The 20942-nt window shown below is 36.7% G+C and overlaps 1 protein-coding gene across 1 annotated transcript in view; it reads left to right on the plus strand.

The window, feature by feature from the left end:
* NAALADL2 (N-acetylated alpha-linked acidic dipeptidase like 2) overlaps nt 1-20942 on the plus strand; it is a 756112-nt gene that overhangs the window by 250907 nt on the left and 484263 nt on the right. Inside the window, exon 3 of the mRNA XM_082721031.1 lies at nt 18063-18520. Coding sequence (XP_082577157.1) covers nt 18063-18520 — 458 coding nt within the window. The remainder of the gene's footprint in view (nt 1-18062; nt 18521-20942) is intronic.

Raw genomic sequence — 20942 nt, forward strand, 5'->3', positions numbered from 1 at the left:
ACCCTCTTTTATGATAGTGGAAGTGATGGTTCTTTTATGGGAAGGATCCAGATGGTTCCAACATCCAGTTAAAATTCAAACTGACATTTCCATCAATATCACAATTTGTTTATAGTTCTGAGTTAATGTCTTTTACTATTTTAGCTAGCCACCTGGACATCTTTCCTATGTAAGATCTCATACCATAGTCCATTGAGCCAGGACAAGCCTGGATTCAAGATGGGCTTTTCAGATGCGCTAGCAACAGATTGGTTTTACTCTTCAACTTAACTGGATTGTACTCTTTTCTTTACCCCACTTCAGAATAGAGGCCAGTGTTTGGGAGGGACTTTATAAAAATAGACAAGACAAGCCCCTGCTACTTTTCACTGGTTTCATTCTCTTGTCTGTGATCCTGCATTTCTTTCTTTCTTTCCTTTTTTTTCCCCCCTAATTTAACATCACAGTGGTGACATGTTGCAATAGTGAAAGGGAATAGAGTAAAAAATGATTTACTGAAATGGTAATTAATTACACTTAGCTTTGTATTATTAGGGGAATTAGTAAAGAGATGGGACACATCTTGTGAATGCACTTTTTTTTTTTTAAGAATTTATTTATTTGTTTGACAGAGAGAAATCACAAGTAGGCAGAGAAGCAGGCAGAGAGAGAGGAGGAAGCAGGCTCTCCACTGAGCAGAGAGCCCAATGTGGGGCTCGATCCCAGGACCCTGAGATCATGACCTGAGCCGAAGGCAGAGGCTTTAACCCACTGAGCCACCCAGGTGCCCCATGGATGCACTTTTTACAAGCAGGTTTTTTTTTTTGTTTTTTTTTTTTAATCATATATAAGCCCCTGACTATACTGGTACAAACTTGCATTCACAATTGCCTCAGGACAGAATTATATGCCCACTGTTCACCCTAGTTGATTGCCACTTGGCCACTGCAGTCAACAATGATAAGGGTGATAAGGGTATGTGATGGGTTGATTGATGTAGTGGAAGAAATTGATCACATGGATACCAATGAGAATCCTATATTTTGCTTGACTATGAACCAAGCATTGATTCCTCCTATCCCACCCCCTCAGGTCTTATTTTTCTTTTAAATGCTGCTGAGAGGTATGGTGAAACATCACAATATTAAGTTACCCTTCTAAATGCTTGTGGATTGGTATGATGAGCAATCAAATATTAAATACCAGTAAAAGTTGGCTAGAGAGTTTCCAGAAGAAAACTGGTTGGCATATCATTAGACAAAAAAAAGAGCCTTGAGCACTGCTGCCTGAGAACTGTTAGAAATTGTAATCTATTAATAACTTAAGTTATATATTTGGAGTCTCCTATTTAATTTGGCTTGCTTCCTTCTGGGGTCTGGGGTTTGGCACAGAGCAGCTTTCTCCTTATTATCAATTCCTACTCCCCCATCCCCACACCCACTATCTGGACCCAGTAAGAAATTTATAGGGACATCATTAAAAATTACTTTTTTAAATATTTGAAATAGGAAGGACAAAAATCATTTGGAAAAGCCCTTAAACTAAGAGAAGAATCTAGAATATGGAGATATTTGTTGATTGTAAGATGCGCAGACTATTGAACTGTGCCAATGACTAATGCAGTTCAGGACACGTGTTAAGCTTATGGATGGTGGTGCTAATAGACATTAGGGCAGTGGTCCCAAGTCATGATTTCTGTCATGAAAGCTTTTTACGTTCCCAATGCTTGGCACGGTGCCTGTCCACACTAGTGCTTAGGTGATGATCTGTCCAAATAATGAGTTCTTGACAATGTTCTTGATAGCATCATGTTCCTTGTTGCTTACAGGAACATGTCCAAATCCCTGATCATGACTCCAGAGCATGACCTGGCTCCTTTTTCTATTTCTGACTTTCTCCTTCTGTGGTTTTCAGCTGGGCTACCTGCAGTCGTCCAGACGCAACCTATGGTTTGCTGTCCCTTTGTCCTTGGCACAAGCTGCTGCTTCTGCCTCAAATGCCCTTGTCTGTATGTCTGATGAATACTTACTCACCTTCCAAGAGTCATCAGCCCAAGCATTTCTGCCTCTGTGAATCCTCTCTAGCCCTTACCAAGCTTTTAGCAAGCAGCCAAGAACACAGTGAATTTTGTGTTCTGACAGTATACTAATGCTGAGCATTTAAACATTCTCAAGTATTGGTTTTGTTTTCTTCTACCAAATTGTACGTTTCTTAAGAGTAAGGGGCATGTATTATGATCCATTTTTTTGTTTGCTTTTTGTCCAATAGTATAACACATTTTTCTAATGAAAGGATATTTTTCCTCTTGAAAACGTGAAGAGTAACTGTCTAAGTAACTCTTTTCATCAGGTAGCCTGCATTTTCTCCCCATCTCTCATCTTTAGTGTGTTTGTGTCTGTGTGTTAAGTGGACTGTCCAACTCAGTTCCCCTCCTTTTAAATATTTAACTTCTTTCTCTGGACAGGGGTCTCTTCCATGTTCAATAAAAGTCCAGAAACAGGACATAATTAAATCCTGCAGTCTATAAATTCTGTTTTTAGCTTAAAGTAACAGAAAATTTATTACCAGTGGCTTAAGCAAACAAAACAAAATGTTTGGAGCCCTGATGATTACTGTTTGTTGGTTCATCTGCTCAGTGATGCCATCAGGGGCCCAAACACATTGTAACATTATATTTGCCAGCCTCAATATCTTGGTTTTCTTCATCCTCATGCTTTTGCCTCCCAGTCACAGGAAAGCTACTACGTAGCAGACATCTATGCAGAGTTAAGGGAGCAAGAGCAGCACACCCACCTCAATCACTGTTACCATAATTTGTCATTAAATGATATCATACATGGTAGAATATGTGTCATGTGAGGCACCCAAACAATGTATGAGAGTTCTGAGAATGAAGAGATTATCAGTGATTATAACTATGTTCAGAAGAAATGTTATGAAATGGTGTTATACAGTATAGAACTTCAAGGTAAATAAAATTTCAACAGGCAATCTATTGAAGTAGAGGGAAAAGCAGTAAAGCTGTGTATTTAGAAATCAATTAGTTTAGAGATCAGTCTTGCAATTTATGTGTGTCAATATTAGTGTGTCAGTATCTGTGTCAGTGAGATCATGGGGTGTAGTAGATTGTACAGAGAAACACTGTCCAGTAGAAGTCTCTGTGGTGATAGAGATGTTCTATGTCTGTGTCATTCAGTATGGTAGTCCCTAGTCACATGTGCCTGATGAACATTTTAATGCTTGATAGCATTAAAATATGCTATTGTGACTGAGGAATGGAATATTTAATTTTATGGGATTTCAGTTTCAGTTAACATAGCCACATGTAGTTGCTAGTTGCCATTCTGGATAGTACAGGTAAGAGCATTATGGGGCATTGTCAGTTGAATTTGATTCTTAATCTTTTGATCTGAGAAAGCTGGGAGAAGACAACAGGGGATATTGAACAAAGGTGATGTGATCTAAACTATATCATGACAGGAGTACTCTACTGCTTTGCTGAAAATGGCAAGAAGTAGGGAAGGGGAGGGAGGATGTTGCACTGATCCACATGGTAAATGGTGTGGCTTGTACTAGTATGGCATCAGTGGAAGTGGTTTGAAGAGACTGGATTCTGCATTTATTTTGAAAGTCACATGTACAATGGGATAATTACACAGCCATAAAGAGGATGAGATTTTGCCATTCGCAGCAACATGAATGTACCTAGAAGATGTCATGCTAAGTAAAATAAGTCAGACCGAGAAAAACAAATACCTTGATTTCACTCGCATATGGAATCTCAAAAAAACAAAACACATGAATAAAACAATAAACAAAAAGCCAAATAAAACCTACAAATACAGAGACAAACTGATGGAGAGAGGTGAGCAAAACGTGTGAAGGTTAGTGGGAGACATAGGCTTCCAGTTCTGGAATGAATAAATCACCAGAATAAAAGTCACAGCATAAAGAATATAGTCAGTTTTGTGGTAAAATCATTGCATAGTGACAGATGGTAGTTACATTTGTGGTGAGCACAGAATAATATATAGAAAATTTGAATTACCCTGTTGTATACCTGAAACTAATTTAACATTGTGTGTCAACTGTATTCAGGTTAAAAAAGAAATCAACAGAATTCTCTGATGGATTAGATATGGGATATAAGGGACAATAAGTAATAGAGAATATTTCTCTGTTTTCTGGCCTAACTAGCTAGAAGCATGGAAATTTCATTAACTGAGATGAGGAAGACCAAAGGAAGTATAATTTTGCAGAAAAGGAGAAAATTGAATCTTGAATCTGGCAAGTTTGGGATGTCTACTTGACATCCAAGGACATATTTTGAATGTATAATTCAGAATATCTTCATGTTAGTGGTATTTCAAGTTGTGAGACTCTGAGAGCACTAAAGGAGTGAGTGTAGTTTGAAGAGAGGTGATACAAGAGGATGGATTCTTGAAGCAGTCCACCAGCATTAGATGAGGCAGAACCAGCTAAAGGAGACTTAGAAGAACTACTAGTACAGTTGGAGGAAGCAGTCCACCAGCATTAGATGAGGCAGGACCAGCTAAAGGAGACTTAGAAGAACTACTAGTACAGTTGGAGGAAGCAGTCCACCAGCATTAGATGAGGCAGGACCAGCTAAAGGAGACTTAGAAGAACTACTAGTACAGTTGGAGGAAGCAGTCCACCAGCATTAGATGAGGCAGGACCAGCTAAAGGAGACTTAGAAGAACTACTAGTACAGTTGGAGGAAGCAGTCCACCAGCATTAGATGAGGCAGAACCAGCTAAAGGAGACTTAGAAGAACTACTAGTACAGTTGGAGGAAGCAGTCCACCAGCATTAGATGAGGCAGAACCAGCTAAAGGAGACTTAGAAGAACTACTAGTACAGTTGGAGGAAGCAGTCCACCAGCATTAGATGAGGCAGGACCAGCTAAAGGAGACTTAGAAGAACTACTAGTACAGTTGGAGGAAGCAGTCCACCAGCATTAGATGAGGCAGAACCAGCTAAAGGAGACTTAGAAGAACTACTAGTACAATTGGAGGAAGCAGTCCACCAGCATTAGATGAGGCAGAACCAGCTAAAGGAGACTTAGAAGAACTACTAGTACAGTTGGAGGAACCCAGGCTAGTGAGGGTTTTAGAAGGCAAAGAGGGTAAAATAATTAACTATGCCAAAATATCCTTGTTATGCATTAAAGAAAAAATGAAGTTGAGGCACCTGGGTCACTCAGTTAAGTGGCTGCCTTCAGCTCGAGTCATGATCCAGGGTCCTGGGATGGAGCCCTGCATCAGGCTCTCTGCTCAGCGGGAGCCTACTTCCTGCTGCCCCTCTGCTGGCCTGCTGCTCTGCCTGCTTGTGCTCTCTCTCTCTGCCAAATAAATTTAAAAAAATCTTTAAAAGAAATATTAAGTGAGGTAACTGACTACTAGAATTAGCAATGTGGGTGTGTATGTATGGGGGTGGGAGTTATTGGTGATTACAACAAGCATGGTTTCTGGGGAGTAGGGACAGCAAAATCCTTAGTGGAGTGGAGTCAAGAGACACTAGAAGAAAGGAATTGATGGTGAGGACAGGTAATAGAGGTGGTTGATTTAGTAAAAAATTTATGTTTTAATAAATTCTGATTGTGCAGAATATAAGCTTAATTTGATAGAGGTGAAGGGAGAAAAAGATATTTTAAAGGAGGCATAATTCCTTCCATTGGTTCTTGGATTGGCTCTGCTGTCTCACTCACTGGACACAATATTGGCAATTTCACTGATTTAGAGCTGTCTTGTTAAGTTTATCAGCCTATCAAACTCACTTTTCAAAAGTAACTGAATAATTCCACTTTAAAAAATTCAGTCTTAATTCAAAGACATGTTAAAGGAAAATATTTTCATTTCAAATTAAGAATTATAGCTTATTTTCTGAGAAAAAGTAAATATATATCATAATGGAGAGCTTTACTGCAATTAAACAGAAACCATTTTTTCTCAGCTGCTAAGCAGAACATTTCATCAAGAAAAATGTATTTAATGCATAAATTCATGAAGTTTTTTAAAATTTTACAGATAAAAACATTAAATATTTGCAACCTAAATCTCATACATAGTCTGGAATTACTAAACACGGAGAGTAAATAATTTGCCCAAGGTCATTCAACTTGTTTAAGGAGATTTGTTGTTAGTGTTGTTATTTTTATTTTTATTTTTTTCCATACTGAGACTCCTGAAAATTGAATGTGAGTTCTTGGTCCTGTTTAAATATCATGGCTAATGTTGTGCACGTATAAAGCAGAAAATTCTTCAGTTAATGTGAGTCTATTCCATGAAATATTAGGTGAAAATGCTAAACGCAGCCTAAGGAATCCCAGGGTCATTGCTTTGACCTTGGCTTCTCATAAGTATATTTCTAGAAATGTTGATCTATTGGACATTGCTCAGGGATGCTGTTACATGCACTTTGTCTTCATAGGTGTGCCCACCTTTTAAACACATTCTTGAACATTATGGCTTACCATTCAGGAAAGGTAAGGTAACTATGGTAAATAATTTTTCTTTCACTTTATTACCCTACCCAAAAAGTACTTTGGTTGAAGTCATAGATTGCATTCTGTGCTGTGGTATTTTGAATGAGTTAGAATTTCTCTGGGAGCTTGCCTTTCTCTTCTAAAGTACTACTCTGGTAATTTCCAAATATTTCTGAGATTTACATAGGAAATCTATGAATAGTAAAAAGATTTACTTTCAGGATTGATATGGGATACCTGTGGATGTTATAAACTATTTGTACTTGGTCCATAAGAGGGATAAGCCTGTTCCTATTATGTTGTTGACTATAGAGTTAATAGAACATGAAGACGAAGAAATGTTACTTAAACTTCTTTCAGGCAGACTATTTTTTTTTTTTTTTTTTTTAAAGATTTACTTATTTAGTTTAGAATACAAGAGCAAGTGGGGTGGGGGGAGTAGTAAAGGGAGAGGAAGAGAATATCAAGCAGACTCCCTGCGGAGCATGGAGCCTGACCCCACTCGGTGCTCGATCTCATCACCCTGAGATCATTACCTGATCCAAAACCAAGAGTTGGACGTTCAACCAACTGAGTCACCCAGGTGCCACATCAGGTGGACAATTCTTAATTGGACTTTTTAGTTACTCTTATCTGGAAATATTATTAAGTATTATTTACATTGTTATATTTATGCCGATTATCCCCATTTTAATAATTCAAATTAGCATTGTATAAAACTTATACTATGTTTACAATATAGATTATAAAAAATATATAACATAAAAGATGGAAATAAAACACAAATATTAATAAAAGTGAAATGATATAATTTTAGGCCATCAATTTAACTCTTTATACTCTTACGTGTTTTCCATTTTTATGTGGTTTGCATTTATAATCACAAAACACATGAATAAAAATAAATTTTGTGTGGGATGGATACATCTCTGACTAATTATCCTTCTGCTAGGTAATATAAAAGGTTATCTGGATTACTTTCCTGGATGATGACCTTACATTATTATTAGAGAACAAAACATAAACACAGGAATATCTTGTGAAATAGCTTAAAAAGAAAATACATTAACTATATTATATTTAAAAGATTTTAACTGAAATGAAGTGCTTGCTAGTAATATTAAGTTCAGTGTTTCTTTAGAAGGAAAAATATAGGGTTAACTTAAAGGTTTCCAAATTCTTAGGCATATCAAGAGCACAGCTATCTCATTTTTTCAACCTTTGGGATAAATGAAGTAATGGTTAATAGTTAAAGATTGGTTACTTCAAAGAATCATAAGATCATTTGATTAGTATCATTTCCCCAAATTATCCCTTTTCCTCCCTCTTTTGTGTTTTTAGTAGGCAATTCTAAAATCTGCCAAGATTTTATCTCTTAGACTTTATTCTGTATTCTCATCATTGCACAGAAATTGGAAAACGTCCTTTTATATTGTTTCAGTTCATTTGGAAATTGAATAGCAGGTATAGAGAAATATAAGGAGAATTGCAGTTTCAATATCAAGATTTAGATATAAATGAATTTCACAAAAAGAAGTGTTAGAGGACTACATTCTTTTCTTTGCTTATTACTCTGACCTGTTAACTTCTTTTTTAATACTCCTGAGGAGTCTTTCTTTCATTTGTACAATTAGTGTTGTGAAACTCCATTAAATATCATTCTGAGTGTGGCTTTTTTATTTTTGGTATATGTCTAGCTATAAAGCTCCAGTGAATTCTTTCTATTTTGGAGTCTTTATAAGTTCTACAGATTGATAGGATCATAGAATGCTAGAACTAGAAGAGCCCTTAAATATCATCAAATCCAATGTTTTACTTTTAGTTGACAGAATCGAAGGTCAGAAAGATTAAACAATTTGCTCAAGGTCAAACAACTAGTTGACATCATCTTTAGGCACATAATGCAAACTGTTAATTCCTCAGATAATGACCTATCTGGCATCTGGCTGGTTATTTTCTGTGTTTCTATAGAGTTATATAAAATGAAGTTTGGATGTGTGAAAACATACATATTTGCAGTGACTAGGCCTTGTGTGCATGCCTGGTTTGTCCACAGAATTTACTTCTGTTTCACATTAGTTGCTCTCCCCTCATTTTCTATAAAATGGGCTTAAGTGCTATGAGACAGAGCAATAAAAAAATTGAGTTCCTTTGGAGAATTATCTTAGATAGCTTCATGGTTACTTGTAGCCAGTGTTTTACCTATACTTGCCACTTGTTTGTTTCCCAGTTGTGGAGCTATTTGTACATGTATTTCTATTCTATGTGCCAGAAGTGATGATTCTAGTCCACATAAGCCATGCAGTTAATTCACTATCAGTACCATTAACTTTCCAGCTTCTTTTTTGTTCCCTTTCTTGACTGTTTTGTGTCTCAAACATGTACAACTGTCATGCATGCATTGATTCTATGTATCTGATATTTTGATACATTATATTTAATTCTCAAATAACAACAATGGCTAGATACTATTTTACCCAATTTATAGCATTAGAAGACCTGTTGAGGAAAAACAAAACAAAACAAAAAACAATGGAGTACAAATGTAGCATCCATTTCAATAATTAACAAAGCTGTCCTAAAGATGTGGAGTGGGGGTAGAGTGTTAAGTAGAGGAGTTAAAGTTCAAAACTTAAAAAGTAAGGAAGGAATAAATTCAGTCTGATAGTATATCTCAGGGCTCTTTAACACCTTAACTCCTCCACGGTGAGAGCATGACAAATACCTGTCTACCCTCTGGGTCTTAGCCTGTTGCCACACTCCTGGATTTTCTGGTTAAGTTTAAGGTCAACATCAACATCAGTCTTAACTAAGCACTAGTTCCTAGGGGTGACTCACCCCAAGAAATTCCAGTTAGGAATTAACCTTCAAAAGAGGCAAAAACCGAACTCATTAAATCTTTAAATATACCCTTTGTCATTGACCCAAATCTCTTTTCTAATCCGGTACGCTTGCTCTTCTTTCTCCCTGCTAGGCTGATTCTCAGGTAATAAACAACCAAAAAGAGAAATAAAACAAAGCAAAAAAGCCTATAAATTTTATCAGAAAAATAAGGCAGAAATACATTTAACAATAGAAGTTTGACCATATCATAGCTCAAATCTGAAGATACAAAATATAACCATAGAGAGTAAAAATATGATAGTCTGCATTAACTAATGATTGTTTTGCCCTTTTATCTTTGTTTTCATGACATATCATTGAAATATAAAATAATTGTTTCCTTATGTTATCTGTAGCTCTTTATTTAACAAATAGATTGCTCCTGTCTAACTACTATTGCCAATGATCAGTTTTGTTCAACAAACAGTATCTCTCAACAGTTTAAACTTCTATAATTATAACCTCCATATATATTCTACAGAGCAGATTTTCCCATTGGGAGGAATGAGTTAATTCTCAGTTAATGAGAAGAATTCTAACAGAGCATCATCATTACCTGTGAGAAGTTTGTTTCAAAATCATTTAACATACTTGCCAAGAAAATTGATAATTCATTGTGTTGATAAGATGAATGAAGGCATATATTTCTTTTTACAGGAATGGGAAGATCCTTGAATTTTCTTCGCTAATATCCCTAGGCTCCTCTCAAAAAATGATATGCACACTAACACATACAAACACAGATTTGTATAGTAAGCATGAATAAATAACCAGTACTGTAGACCTTGTAGGATTTTTCCTGGCATGTGGTCACTTTAATAAAACAGCTACCATTTTAGATAAATAAAGTGATTAAAAATTGCTGTGAAAAATCAGTAAAAATGAAAGATGTAAATCTTAAAACCCAATCTCATCTGGTAACCAGAGCCCCATAGCAATAATAATAATCTGGACTCTGTAGACAATATTTCTCAGAAAAGAGCTAGTAATTTTTGGAAGATCCTATGAACAGTCACTAGAGAATACAGCAAATGTCGGCAAAAGGTAGATGTCTAAAGAAATTTGGGTCAAGAAAATAAGTGGATATTTAGGTAATACCAGAAAAAAAAAATGGCAGCTGGTCTGAGAGCACAGTTTTATGAGTCAGATAGAGATTCAGTCCTGCAGGATAATGTTAAGAATAAGCCCAGAGAAGCTTATTGTAATAGCATATAAAATACTAGAACCAGAACGCTAACATAGGAGAAGCTGCTGAAAACTATTTGCAGACGCAAAGTTCAGTTGTTATGGGGAAAGGAATGGAAGTACTGGGCAAAAGGCCAGGCAGGTAAAAAGCCCATATGTTAGATTGGTAACGAAGGTGAACCAACTCCTTAGGGTGTGGAGAGGGAAGGTGAGATGAGGTAGAAGTGAGAATGTCCCAGGGCCAGAGCTCCTGGGTTTTGAAAGAGCCAAAGTTAGACCATTTGAGTTCAAAAGGAAAGGAAGCCTAAGAGAACACAAAGTTCAGGCAGGATATAGGCAGAGTGTGGAGTTGACCTGAGGGGAGGCAGGAAACTCTGAGGTAGCTACTACAATCTTGTGGGTATTCAGTGTATGAGTGTATGTACCTTAAATGGTCATGGGACATCCTTCGAACAAGATAGATGAAACCCAACTACCCCAGTGCTTTACACCTCCCCACGAAAGACTGGTTAAGGCAGCACTGACTGCAGGGGGCAGGTAAGTGGCCCCAGGATTAGACTGGAGGTCTGTTAGGGGACATAGAGCCAGACAGGTAAGAGAAAACTTTCCCTTTATAAAGGTAAAGTTGTTCCTTTTTAAGCCATCTATTATTGCATACACTGTGATGCACATTTTTATAAGTATGTGTGAAGAGACAAATCAAAATGCAGCTTTTTTTTTTTTTTTTTCCTGGAGATGGCTAAATAGGATTTTCACAGTAATGAGGCTATTCTTAAAAAAATGACCTCATACTTTAAAATCTGCTACCAATTAAAGGCTTGATTGATGTAGGGCATTATTTAGCAGATTTACTTTCTGAAGAGTCTGGGTATGAACTACTAACTTCGGCACTTAAAAGTCGTAGTGACCTTGTATTTGCATAAGTTAGTAAAAATTATGATGTTTATTTGAAATGATTCATCAAATAAGGCTTTGGTTTTAAAAATAATTCCTGGAGATATGTACGTGTATGTGTGTGTATGTGTATGTATGTGTCGGTATATATGTGTGTGTATACATATATGTATGTATATATTTTTACATATATATGTGTATTTGTAAAAGGTAAATATATCGTGGGCAAGGAGAAATATTCATGTAAGGGAATTTCCTTCAGAAACCCTCATTCAAGCTTTGGTTCTGAGAACATAACTATAGAATTTATAGAAATTGACCCCTTATGAAATATTAACAGTACTAAAGATCAGATTATAAAATCTAGTAGTCTTAAGCATGTCTCATTCTTTTCTATTAAAGAAAACTATTTCTCATTAAACAGTAATATTCTTCCATTACAGAAATTGAAAATGCATATACAGAAAATAAAACATAGTGGATCACCAGGGTGGATCAGTCTGCCTTTGGCTCAAGTCATGATCCTGGAGTCCCAGAATCAAGCCCCATGTTGGGCTCTCTGCTCAGTAGAATTCTGCTTCTCCCTCTGACCCTCCTCCCTCTTGTGCTCTCTCTCTCTCTCTCCAATAAATAAAAAATAAAATAAAATAAAATATATCTTCATTAGTCCCACTGCAATAAGCATGTTGATGTTTTCTTTTCACAACTATGCATACTTCAAGGGAAAAAGCTGCATCCGTATTAAAAATTATTTTACCTGGTTTATTTAACCTAATTTTATATCATTAAATTTTTGTAACATATTCTTCTTAATTGTATTTTTACTTATTCTTGTTAAGTATTATTTATAATGGTACTTACTATATTGTACTATAAAGTGACATACTGTAATTTATTTAACACTCTCTTATTACTGTATATGCAAATTATTTCCATTTTTTGACCTTATAAATATTATTTCTCTAGAACCTTTGTGCATAAAAAAATATGTTTTATATTTATTTATTTATTAAAGTTTTTTTTAAAAAGATTGTATTTATTTAATTGACACAGAGAGAGAGTACGAGCAGGGGGAGCAGCAGGTAGAAGGAGAAGAAGGCTCCTGCTGAGCAGAGACCCCCACTAGGGGCTCAATCCCAGTACCCTGGGATCATGACCTGAGCAAAAGGCAGATGCTTAACCAAGTGAGCCATCCAGGTGCCATATATTTTATATTTAAAATTGTTTCTTTGGACTAGATTCCTACAAGTAGGAGTACATAATAAAATGTTGACTCAATTCTTAAATCTCTTGATAAAATTATCAAACGTCATCTTTCCAAAAGATATATATTTGTTTATTAATTATACTCAAATATGTGTGTGTTTGTGTGTGTGTGTATGTAATTTTTTTTTTTAATTTTTTCTCTAAATCTCTGGGCTAAAGGGACCATGCTAGGGGATTAAGTTGCCTTGAGATAGCTAAGGGGATCTCAAGGCAAAGGATGGGATGAGAAGTAAATGCCAGAAGGGAAAATAAATGTGAGAGGAGACTGGCGTACCAAGGTGCAATAAGTCAAAGTGAGACAATCTAGCAAATTGTCCCAGTGCCTGTTTTAGAAGACTGGATACAGAGACGTGGAGACCAAAAGAAACTATCAAGTAGTGAATGAATATTAAAAGAGCTAACATGGGTTATGGGCAGTCACCCCAAGGCATGAACCCATAATTTCTTGTCCAAAGCCCTTGGGCCAGTTATGTTTTAGATCCAGATGTTGTAGGATTTTTAGATTTGTTTTAGGTTTATATATTGTAGTAATATAGTATATAATACACCCACAGGGATTTGGGTAATACAGGTAATAAAACATATTAATATTTTTGTAGCTGAGCATTTAATTCTTTGTAGGACATCTTTCAATTCCAAGTGGCCTAATGTCAGTAACAATGAGGTTTTGCCACCAAATGATGTCACTGAAAAGTTACCCAAACTGGCTTTGGTTTCCAGAACATTTTGGATTTAGGTAATACGAATAAAAGATAGTGCATATGTGTTGCTACCGGCAGTTTGGTAAGTGTCTTAAGCTGTTTTCTTTCTTTCTTTTTTTTCTTAAAGAAATAATAGAGGTTTTATTTGTTTGTCCCCCCTTTTCTTTTTACAAATAGTTTTGTAAGGTCATACAAATTAGATATTTTAAGTGTGTTTGGTTAAAAGAATTGAAATATTTCTCTCTCTGAATTTTTCTATCCAATGAGATTAAAAACAAATATGAATCTTCTCTTTGATAATCAGGGATATTTTATCTGAAAGTTTCCTGGTGGAAATTAGATTTTCCAAGCAAATATTTTGATTAACTATTTAGGTGATTGAGATAAACTACCACATTTAGGATATAGGTTGATTTACCCTCAGATTTACTCTTTTTTTTTTTTTTTTGAAAATTACTGCTTTTCTCCTATTCAAAATATATTCATGTTCTGATAACCATGAATCTTTGTATAATACCTGAAAAAGTGACTCAATAAGGGAATGAAGTTTAAATTCCTCTCTACTTTGTAATTTACATTGTGGAAATGCTATCCTCCCCTTATACATACAATCTGGTCTTTCTTAGAAATATAAAAGTCATCATTAGCAGATAAGAAGGACAGGAGCATGCTATCATAAACCTGGAAGAGGTGATTTATTTCTTATATTTCTGCTATTCAGATAGATAGTTCTCTATCTACATTATTTCAAATGCTACAGAGATGGTGATTCATACATCTTCCCTTGGGTATCATTTTCTTATATTTCATTATTCATATTCAGAGAATTTTTGTTCAACTTCTAACCTAACTCATTCTTTCTATAATTTAAATTCATTACCTCTAACCCTATCTTCATTTGAAACAGAGTAGTGCTTATCACCAAATTATATCTGTTCCTCTGTCTAAAGACTACATTAGTCTTCAAATTTCATTTCTCCATAGTAAAAAACATTTCCTTAAAATATTATACATTGCAAGTTGCTTCTTTACCCTTTGTAGTTGGGTCAAAAGAAAGGTATAAAAATCTAAAAAAGTAACAATAACAAAAATGGTGGAAATTTATTATTCAGTCAACTGGTATTTATCTGGGGCTATCAGGTGGTAAGGCACAGTGTGGAGATGGATAAACAAATGAATAAATTTAATGACATGAATAGATAGGACATGAGTCTAATGCCTAGTGGCTTTATAGTCTAGCAGAGGAGATTATATGGATAAATAAAGGGGTTGAAATTTAGACACATCTGAGTTTGAATCTTAGTTCTGTCTCTTATCTGGATGAGAACTTTTCATGCATGACTGAAGCCCTCAGTGCCTAGTTTCTTTTCTTTTCTTCTGCTCTCTCTCTCTCTTTTTTTTTTTTTTAAGATTTTATTTATTTATTTGAGAGAGAGATCACAAGTAGGCAGAGAGGCAGGGAGAGAGGGAGGGGAAACAGATTCCCTCCTGAAAAGAGAACCTGATATGGGGCTCTATCCCAGGACCCTGAGATCATGATCTGAGCTGAAGGCAGCAGCTCAACCCACTGAGCCACCTGAGAGCCCCCTCCTGCCTAGTTTTTGAGTAATAATTGTAAAAATCTAGTAGGATCCTGTGAAGATAAAATGAGATAATGCATTCCAAGTGCCTTAGTTCTGGCCCTTAGTATCATGTATAAATTATAAAAGGAACTCTTCATTGAAAAAAAAAAAAATTAGTGTCTATTAGGTATCAGGCAGTTATTCATGTGAGTCTGGAGGATGAACTCTGTGTAAGATCATGCCCTGTCCTCAGAGAGCTCATGGTCTGTTGGGAACATTAACTACACAATAGGCAACTACTCCATATTGAAATGAGTGCAAGACAGTGCCAGTGATGCAGGTTAACGGGATGATAAAGCCATATTGAAGGGTCAGGATTAGCTGCCTGACAAATCGACTGAGATTCAAAAGCAACTGGGGAATTAATGAAGCAAAGAAGGCCCATGAAGAGTGCTTAGCACAGAGGGAAAAATATATGCCTAAGGGAAATGTGCCATAGCACAATAATTTCTGGGGATAGAAGTATAATCTTTAGGGGATCATGAACATAAAGGAAGTGGTGTAAGAGAGAATGGAGAATTAGACAGGAGCCTGATCATGAAGGCGGGCTGTCAGCCATGGGAAGAAATGTGGCTTTTATGTGGAAGTCAGAAGTCAGTTACTGAAGTGCGTTCATGGAAGAAAAGAGAGAAGTGGAAACAGACAAGGGCATAGGTGTGGTGGCAGAAGTTCAGGAAGTTCTGTCTGATATCTTGCATTTTCTCTTTGCAGTAAATCATTCCCTGAGGATGGGATGAAAAGGAGGCAAGGAATAATGGGGTAGATCAGTTTCAGATGAGTGGAGAATGTTCCTAAATGGCTGCAATGGAGTTGGAATTGACGATGGGACCATCAAAGGATTTCAGTTTATCATGGGGGATATAGTTGAAATTAGAGTCCACCAATATGTGGTATGGTAGCTATTGAGGTATACCTATCCAGATTACCACTCTAGGACCAATTGCTGCCCATCTGTGGGGAGTGTGTTTGGCATGTTTGGCTGTCAGCTCCTTCGTCTTCAGCTGCAGATAGCCCCCTCCCTGATAGCCATCTTAATTCTCCCTGAATCTGGATTATCAGCTGAAAAATTTGGTGGTCTCAAGCTGAGAATTTGTGTGATACTTTTTTGGTTCAGCACTTCTCAACTGGCCACACTGAGATACAGATACGCTGCTGCGATCTCAGGTCAGGTTTCTTTCAAGCCGTTGAGGTAGAGAAACACCTGAGGATATAGGCAAGATATAGACAAGTGAAGGGAGTGTAGTCTGCTTGGTCATGGAGAAGAGTATGATAATAGAAGATGCCTAAAAGAGAGTAGAGGTCCAGATGATTCCATGAACTGGAAGTAACAGTGGGAGTGACAAAGCCTGACTGACATTCCAATCTGAAGTATTTGAACAAGTATACATTTATTACAATTTAGAAATCTATCATTTCATAAGAAAGTATAAACAAAGCTACTGTAGTATTTAGAGAAGTTCGAGTAACAGACGTGATTAAAAAGCCTGATCTGTTACTGTGATGTTGACACTATTCAACCTGTTTTCCTTCCCTTCAAAATTCACAGAACCTCACCAAGCAATTACATGAACTTGGAGCTAAGTGTTTAATGGTTTAATGTGTTCTGCTTCCAGAGAGTGTTTATTGTGTAACAGGGGACTTCACCTTTTTAGTCAAAAGATTAAGGTATGTTAGGCATTGACAGAAGCATATGAAGATGTGATTTAGGGGGTCAGGAGAACCTTCAACATCCCTCAGAGAACATTTTCTATGTTGTTATTTTCTCGGAAGACTTGAGAATATGGTGTCAATGAAAAACGCCATAGGTGTTTGCATTCTTGCCTTCAGTATTAGTTAATAATTTTCTGAAGTCTTGTTTAGTCTTAGCCCCCACCCCCTTCCCCGGGGCCTAGCATTATGCATGCTGCATATGTTCTCAATGTAGATTAAAAAAATCAATGTTTTGTAGCTATAGCAATGTATCTAGTCTAGTACTCTTCCTGTCTTCCCTAAAATATTTATCCTTTCTCATTTGTGCATCTAAGTCTGAGAAATTTTCTAAATGAATTAAACAATATGGCACTTACCATTGTTAAATTTAAGGTGCTTTAGATTCACATGTCACTTGTGATGAGGAACTTTTGATTCAATCATGTTACCTTTAAAATATTATGCTTCTGCTCAGTTATAGACCTTCTACACTTTTAATATTTGATGAGATCTTGATATGTGCCTTACTACTATTTTAACCCCCTCAATGACCTTATGAAGCGGTACTGTTATTTTTCATTTATTTATCTATTTTATTTCATACATCCAGAAATGGAGGCATAGAGCTGTTAAGTGATTGGCTTGAGGCTGCTAGCATGGATGGAGCAGGATCTGGGTTTAGACCCAGGAGTCTGCATCCAGAGCCAACACTTTTTTCTGCTATGCTCTGTAACCTCCAATTCTTTTTTTAAAACACAGTTTAAATAATTTCTCATGGATTCATTGAACTGTAACCTATGTCAGGTAACATTTGTGGTTCTAGCTCATCCAGTATTTTATAGAGACAAGCTGGTTCTCTGGATGGGTCTTCATTTCATTCAGTGAGGGTGATAAATCTTCTGTTAATATTTGATTCACACATGATTTTGACTATTTGAAAGGTATTTTAACTTGTCAAATTCTGTTTTAAGAGAGATATGAATACCTGTCATTAGTATTTCTTTTCATCTATGCTATAGAATCCTTTGGTATTCTGTCACATTTTAGCTTTTGTTAAGGCATGATCATGTGTATATTGAAAAATCTTTGTTTTAAAATATGTCTCTAAATTGGATAGTTTTATTCCTTTGGAGCCTGGGAGATTTGCCTTAAAAAATCTGTCAGTGAACACAACTGTGTGTTTTGTTTTTGATATTTAAAATGGAAATATCACTTTTATTGACAAGTTAGGGCCATGGACAGACAGCTTCCAGAACAGAAAAAAGACAGTCCCAAGACAACGGAGTGTAAAAATCATAGCAGACAGCCTAATACTCTTCACCCTCATCCTCTCCCTCAGCACTATCCGCTCCGACCTCCTCATAATCCTTCTCAAGGGCAGCCATGTCCTCATGGGCCTCAGAAAACTCCCCTTCCTCCATGCCCTCCCCCACATACCAGTGAACAAAGGCACGCTTGGCATACATCAGGTCAAACTTGTGGTCCAGGCGAGCCCAGGCCTCAGCGATGGCTGTGGTGTTGCTCAGCATGCACACAGCTCGCTGGACTTCGGCCAGGTCTCCACCGGGTACCACAGTGGGAGGCTGGTAATTAATGCCCACTTTGAAGCCAGTGGGGCACCAGTCCACAAACTGGATGGTACGCTTGGTCTTGATGGTGGCAATGGCGGCATTGACATCTTTGGGAACCACATCACCCCGGTACAACAGGCAGCAAGCCATGTATTTACCATGGCGAGGGTCACATTTCACCATCTGGTTGGCTGGCTCAAAGCAAGCGTTGGTGATCTCTGCTACTGTAAGCTGTTCATGGTAGGCTTTCTCAGCAGAGATGACGGGGGCATAGGTGGCCAGAGGGAAGTGGATATATATTGTGTGACTTTGGGCAAGATACTTGTCTCAATTTCTTCCCACAAAAGTGTAATACCTTGAAGGATCATAGCAAGAATTGAATAATTATCCACATGTACATACTCATGCACACACACACACACATATACACAGTACCTAGTATGTATCCATCCTGTGGTAGGTGGTCAATAAATGTTCTCCATGTTTTAATGTACTCAAATATATTCAGCTATGTTAATTCGTGCTAGGATAGGTTGCAATGTTATATATTAGACAGTAGCTTTGGTTATTCTCTTTGACTGTAAAAATAAATTCTTTCCACTGAAAATGTTTTAATCAGGGTGTGCTTTTTGCTATTTCTGAAAATAGGTTAGCTGCAGAAATGCTAACTCTACCCTGGGCCAGGAATAAACAGTTGACAAAAAGAGCATGACTTTGGCATATCAACAGACATTAAATGTTAAGAGTTCCAGTAACTTAATTGTTGACATTAGGACAAAGAGAAAACAATGATCTAGCATTCACATTTAAAAGTCACTTTTTTTTTTTTTTAAAGATTTTATTTATTTATTTGACAGAGAGAAATCACAAGTAGATGGAGAGGCAGGCAGAGAGAGAGGAGGAAGCAGGCTCCCTGCTGAGCAGAGAGCCCGATGCGGGACTCGATCCCAGGACTCTGAGATCATGACCTGACCCGAAGGCAGCGGCTTAACCCACTGAGCCACCCAGGCGCCCCTAAAAGTCACTTTTGTAGAGAAACTGGTACTGAATAAGAGAGGTACGTTTAAAATTTACAAAAACACTTTATAGAAAATAATTAATCAAATCCCAAAGTACATATAAAGAGGCAAGTGTCTGGCAACATGGAAAGCATTCCACAGGATTTAGGGAAATAAGTGTTTTAGCAGTTAGGTTTGTTTTTTCTTTAATGATGTAGAAGCTCCTCTCAGTGATTATCTCCTTGCCTAATGACATACAGTTAGTAAATAGTAGAGCCAAGATTCACCGTCAGCTTGTTTAACATCAGAGCTGGTGTTGCCCTTGCTGCCCTCACCATGTTAGCTTGCTCCGTACCTTATTGTAGAAATGACATTGATTTTTTTTTTTTTTGGTCTTCATGAAAAATTAAAGGAAGCTTTCCTAAATTTTCATTAAGAGTAAGTAAGCAAAAATATAAAGGAAAACATTTAAAAGAGCTTAAAAGAATTAAAGCAGTAAAAATATTAGATCTTGGGACTATTTTTTTTTTCAGCTTATTCCTGAACCTGAATCTTCCCCTAAGTTCCTACAGAAATTTAGAAAACATTCTTCTTAAATGGTGAAATGAAGAATTAGCTAGGATAACATGCTATTACAAACTGGGATAACTTCTAACTTTCAACTTCATAGAATTTTGAATTATGCAGAATTGAAAGGGAGAAATAGAACCTAGGTTAATTAAGCTTCATTCTTGTAATTTAAAGGTAGCAGGTTTACAAAGCCTCCAGCCTAAGAATGACCAGACAGCAGGGATTTATTATTATAGACATGCCATTCCATCAATTGATATACCTATCTGTTTATTTACCTATCAGTCTATCAATGTGTGTCAAGATGAGCCTGTGTGTGTTTACTTTTTTGCATTATAAAAGTAATAGATACTTGGGCCACCTCGCTGGCTCGGTGGGTTAAAGCCTCTGCCTTCGGCTCAGGTCATGATCCCAGGGTTCTGGGATCGAGTCCCAAATCGGGCTCTCTGCTCAGCAGGGAGCCTGCTTTCCTTCCTCTCTCTCTACCTGCCTCTCTGCCTACTTGTGATCTCTGTCTGCCAAATAAATAAAGTCTTAAAAAAAAAAGTAATATATACTATAAAAAGTCTTTAGATTGAGAAATACAAGGAATAAGAGTGAAACCCTTTTATGTTTGAACAGTCTGGAGATAGCCATCATTAATACCTATGATTATTTCCCATTATTATTCTTAGGAGTGTGTAAGCCCCACATGCTGACTCATGCTACGCACAGAATTGAGTGCTGCTTGTTCTACTCCTTTTGTTGTTGTTGTGTTTGTGTTTGGAGAGCTTTTCAGATCAATTCTCTAAATTCCTGATTTGATTTTTTCCAGCACTAATTCTGGTATTTAATGCTTATGATGTTGATTTTAACTTTGCCATTGTGTTTTTAGATTTTTTGTCATTTTTACTAATTTTGATAAGTATTCTTCTCATCTCAGTCTAGTGCCTGATCTCTGATAGAATTTCAAGGTTTAAAAGAGACCTTATAATTTTGTATGATTTCGATATAATAGTTTCAAAGTTCTTCACTAACGAGTATTATACTCCCCCCCCAAATATTCCCTTTTTTATTCATTACCACCATGTTCTTCTTCCC

The sequence above is a fragment of the Mustela nivalis genome, assembly GCF_964662115.1.
Source record: "Mustela nivalis genome assembly, chromosome: 1".
Taxonomy (NCBI): Eukaryota; Metazoa; Chordata; class Mammalia; order Carnivora; family Mustelidae; genus Mustela; species Mustela nivalis.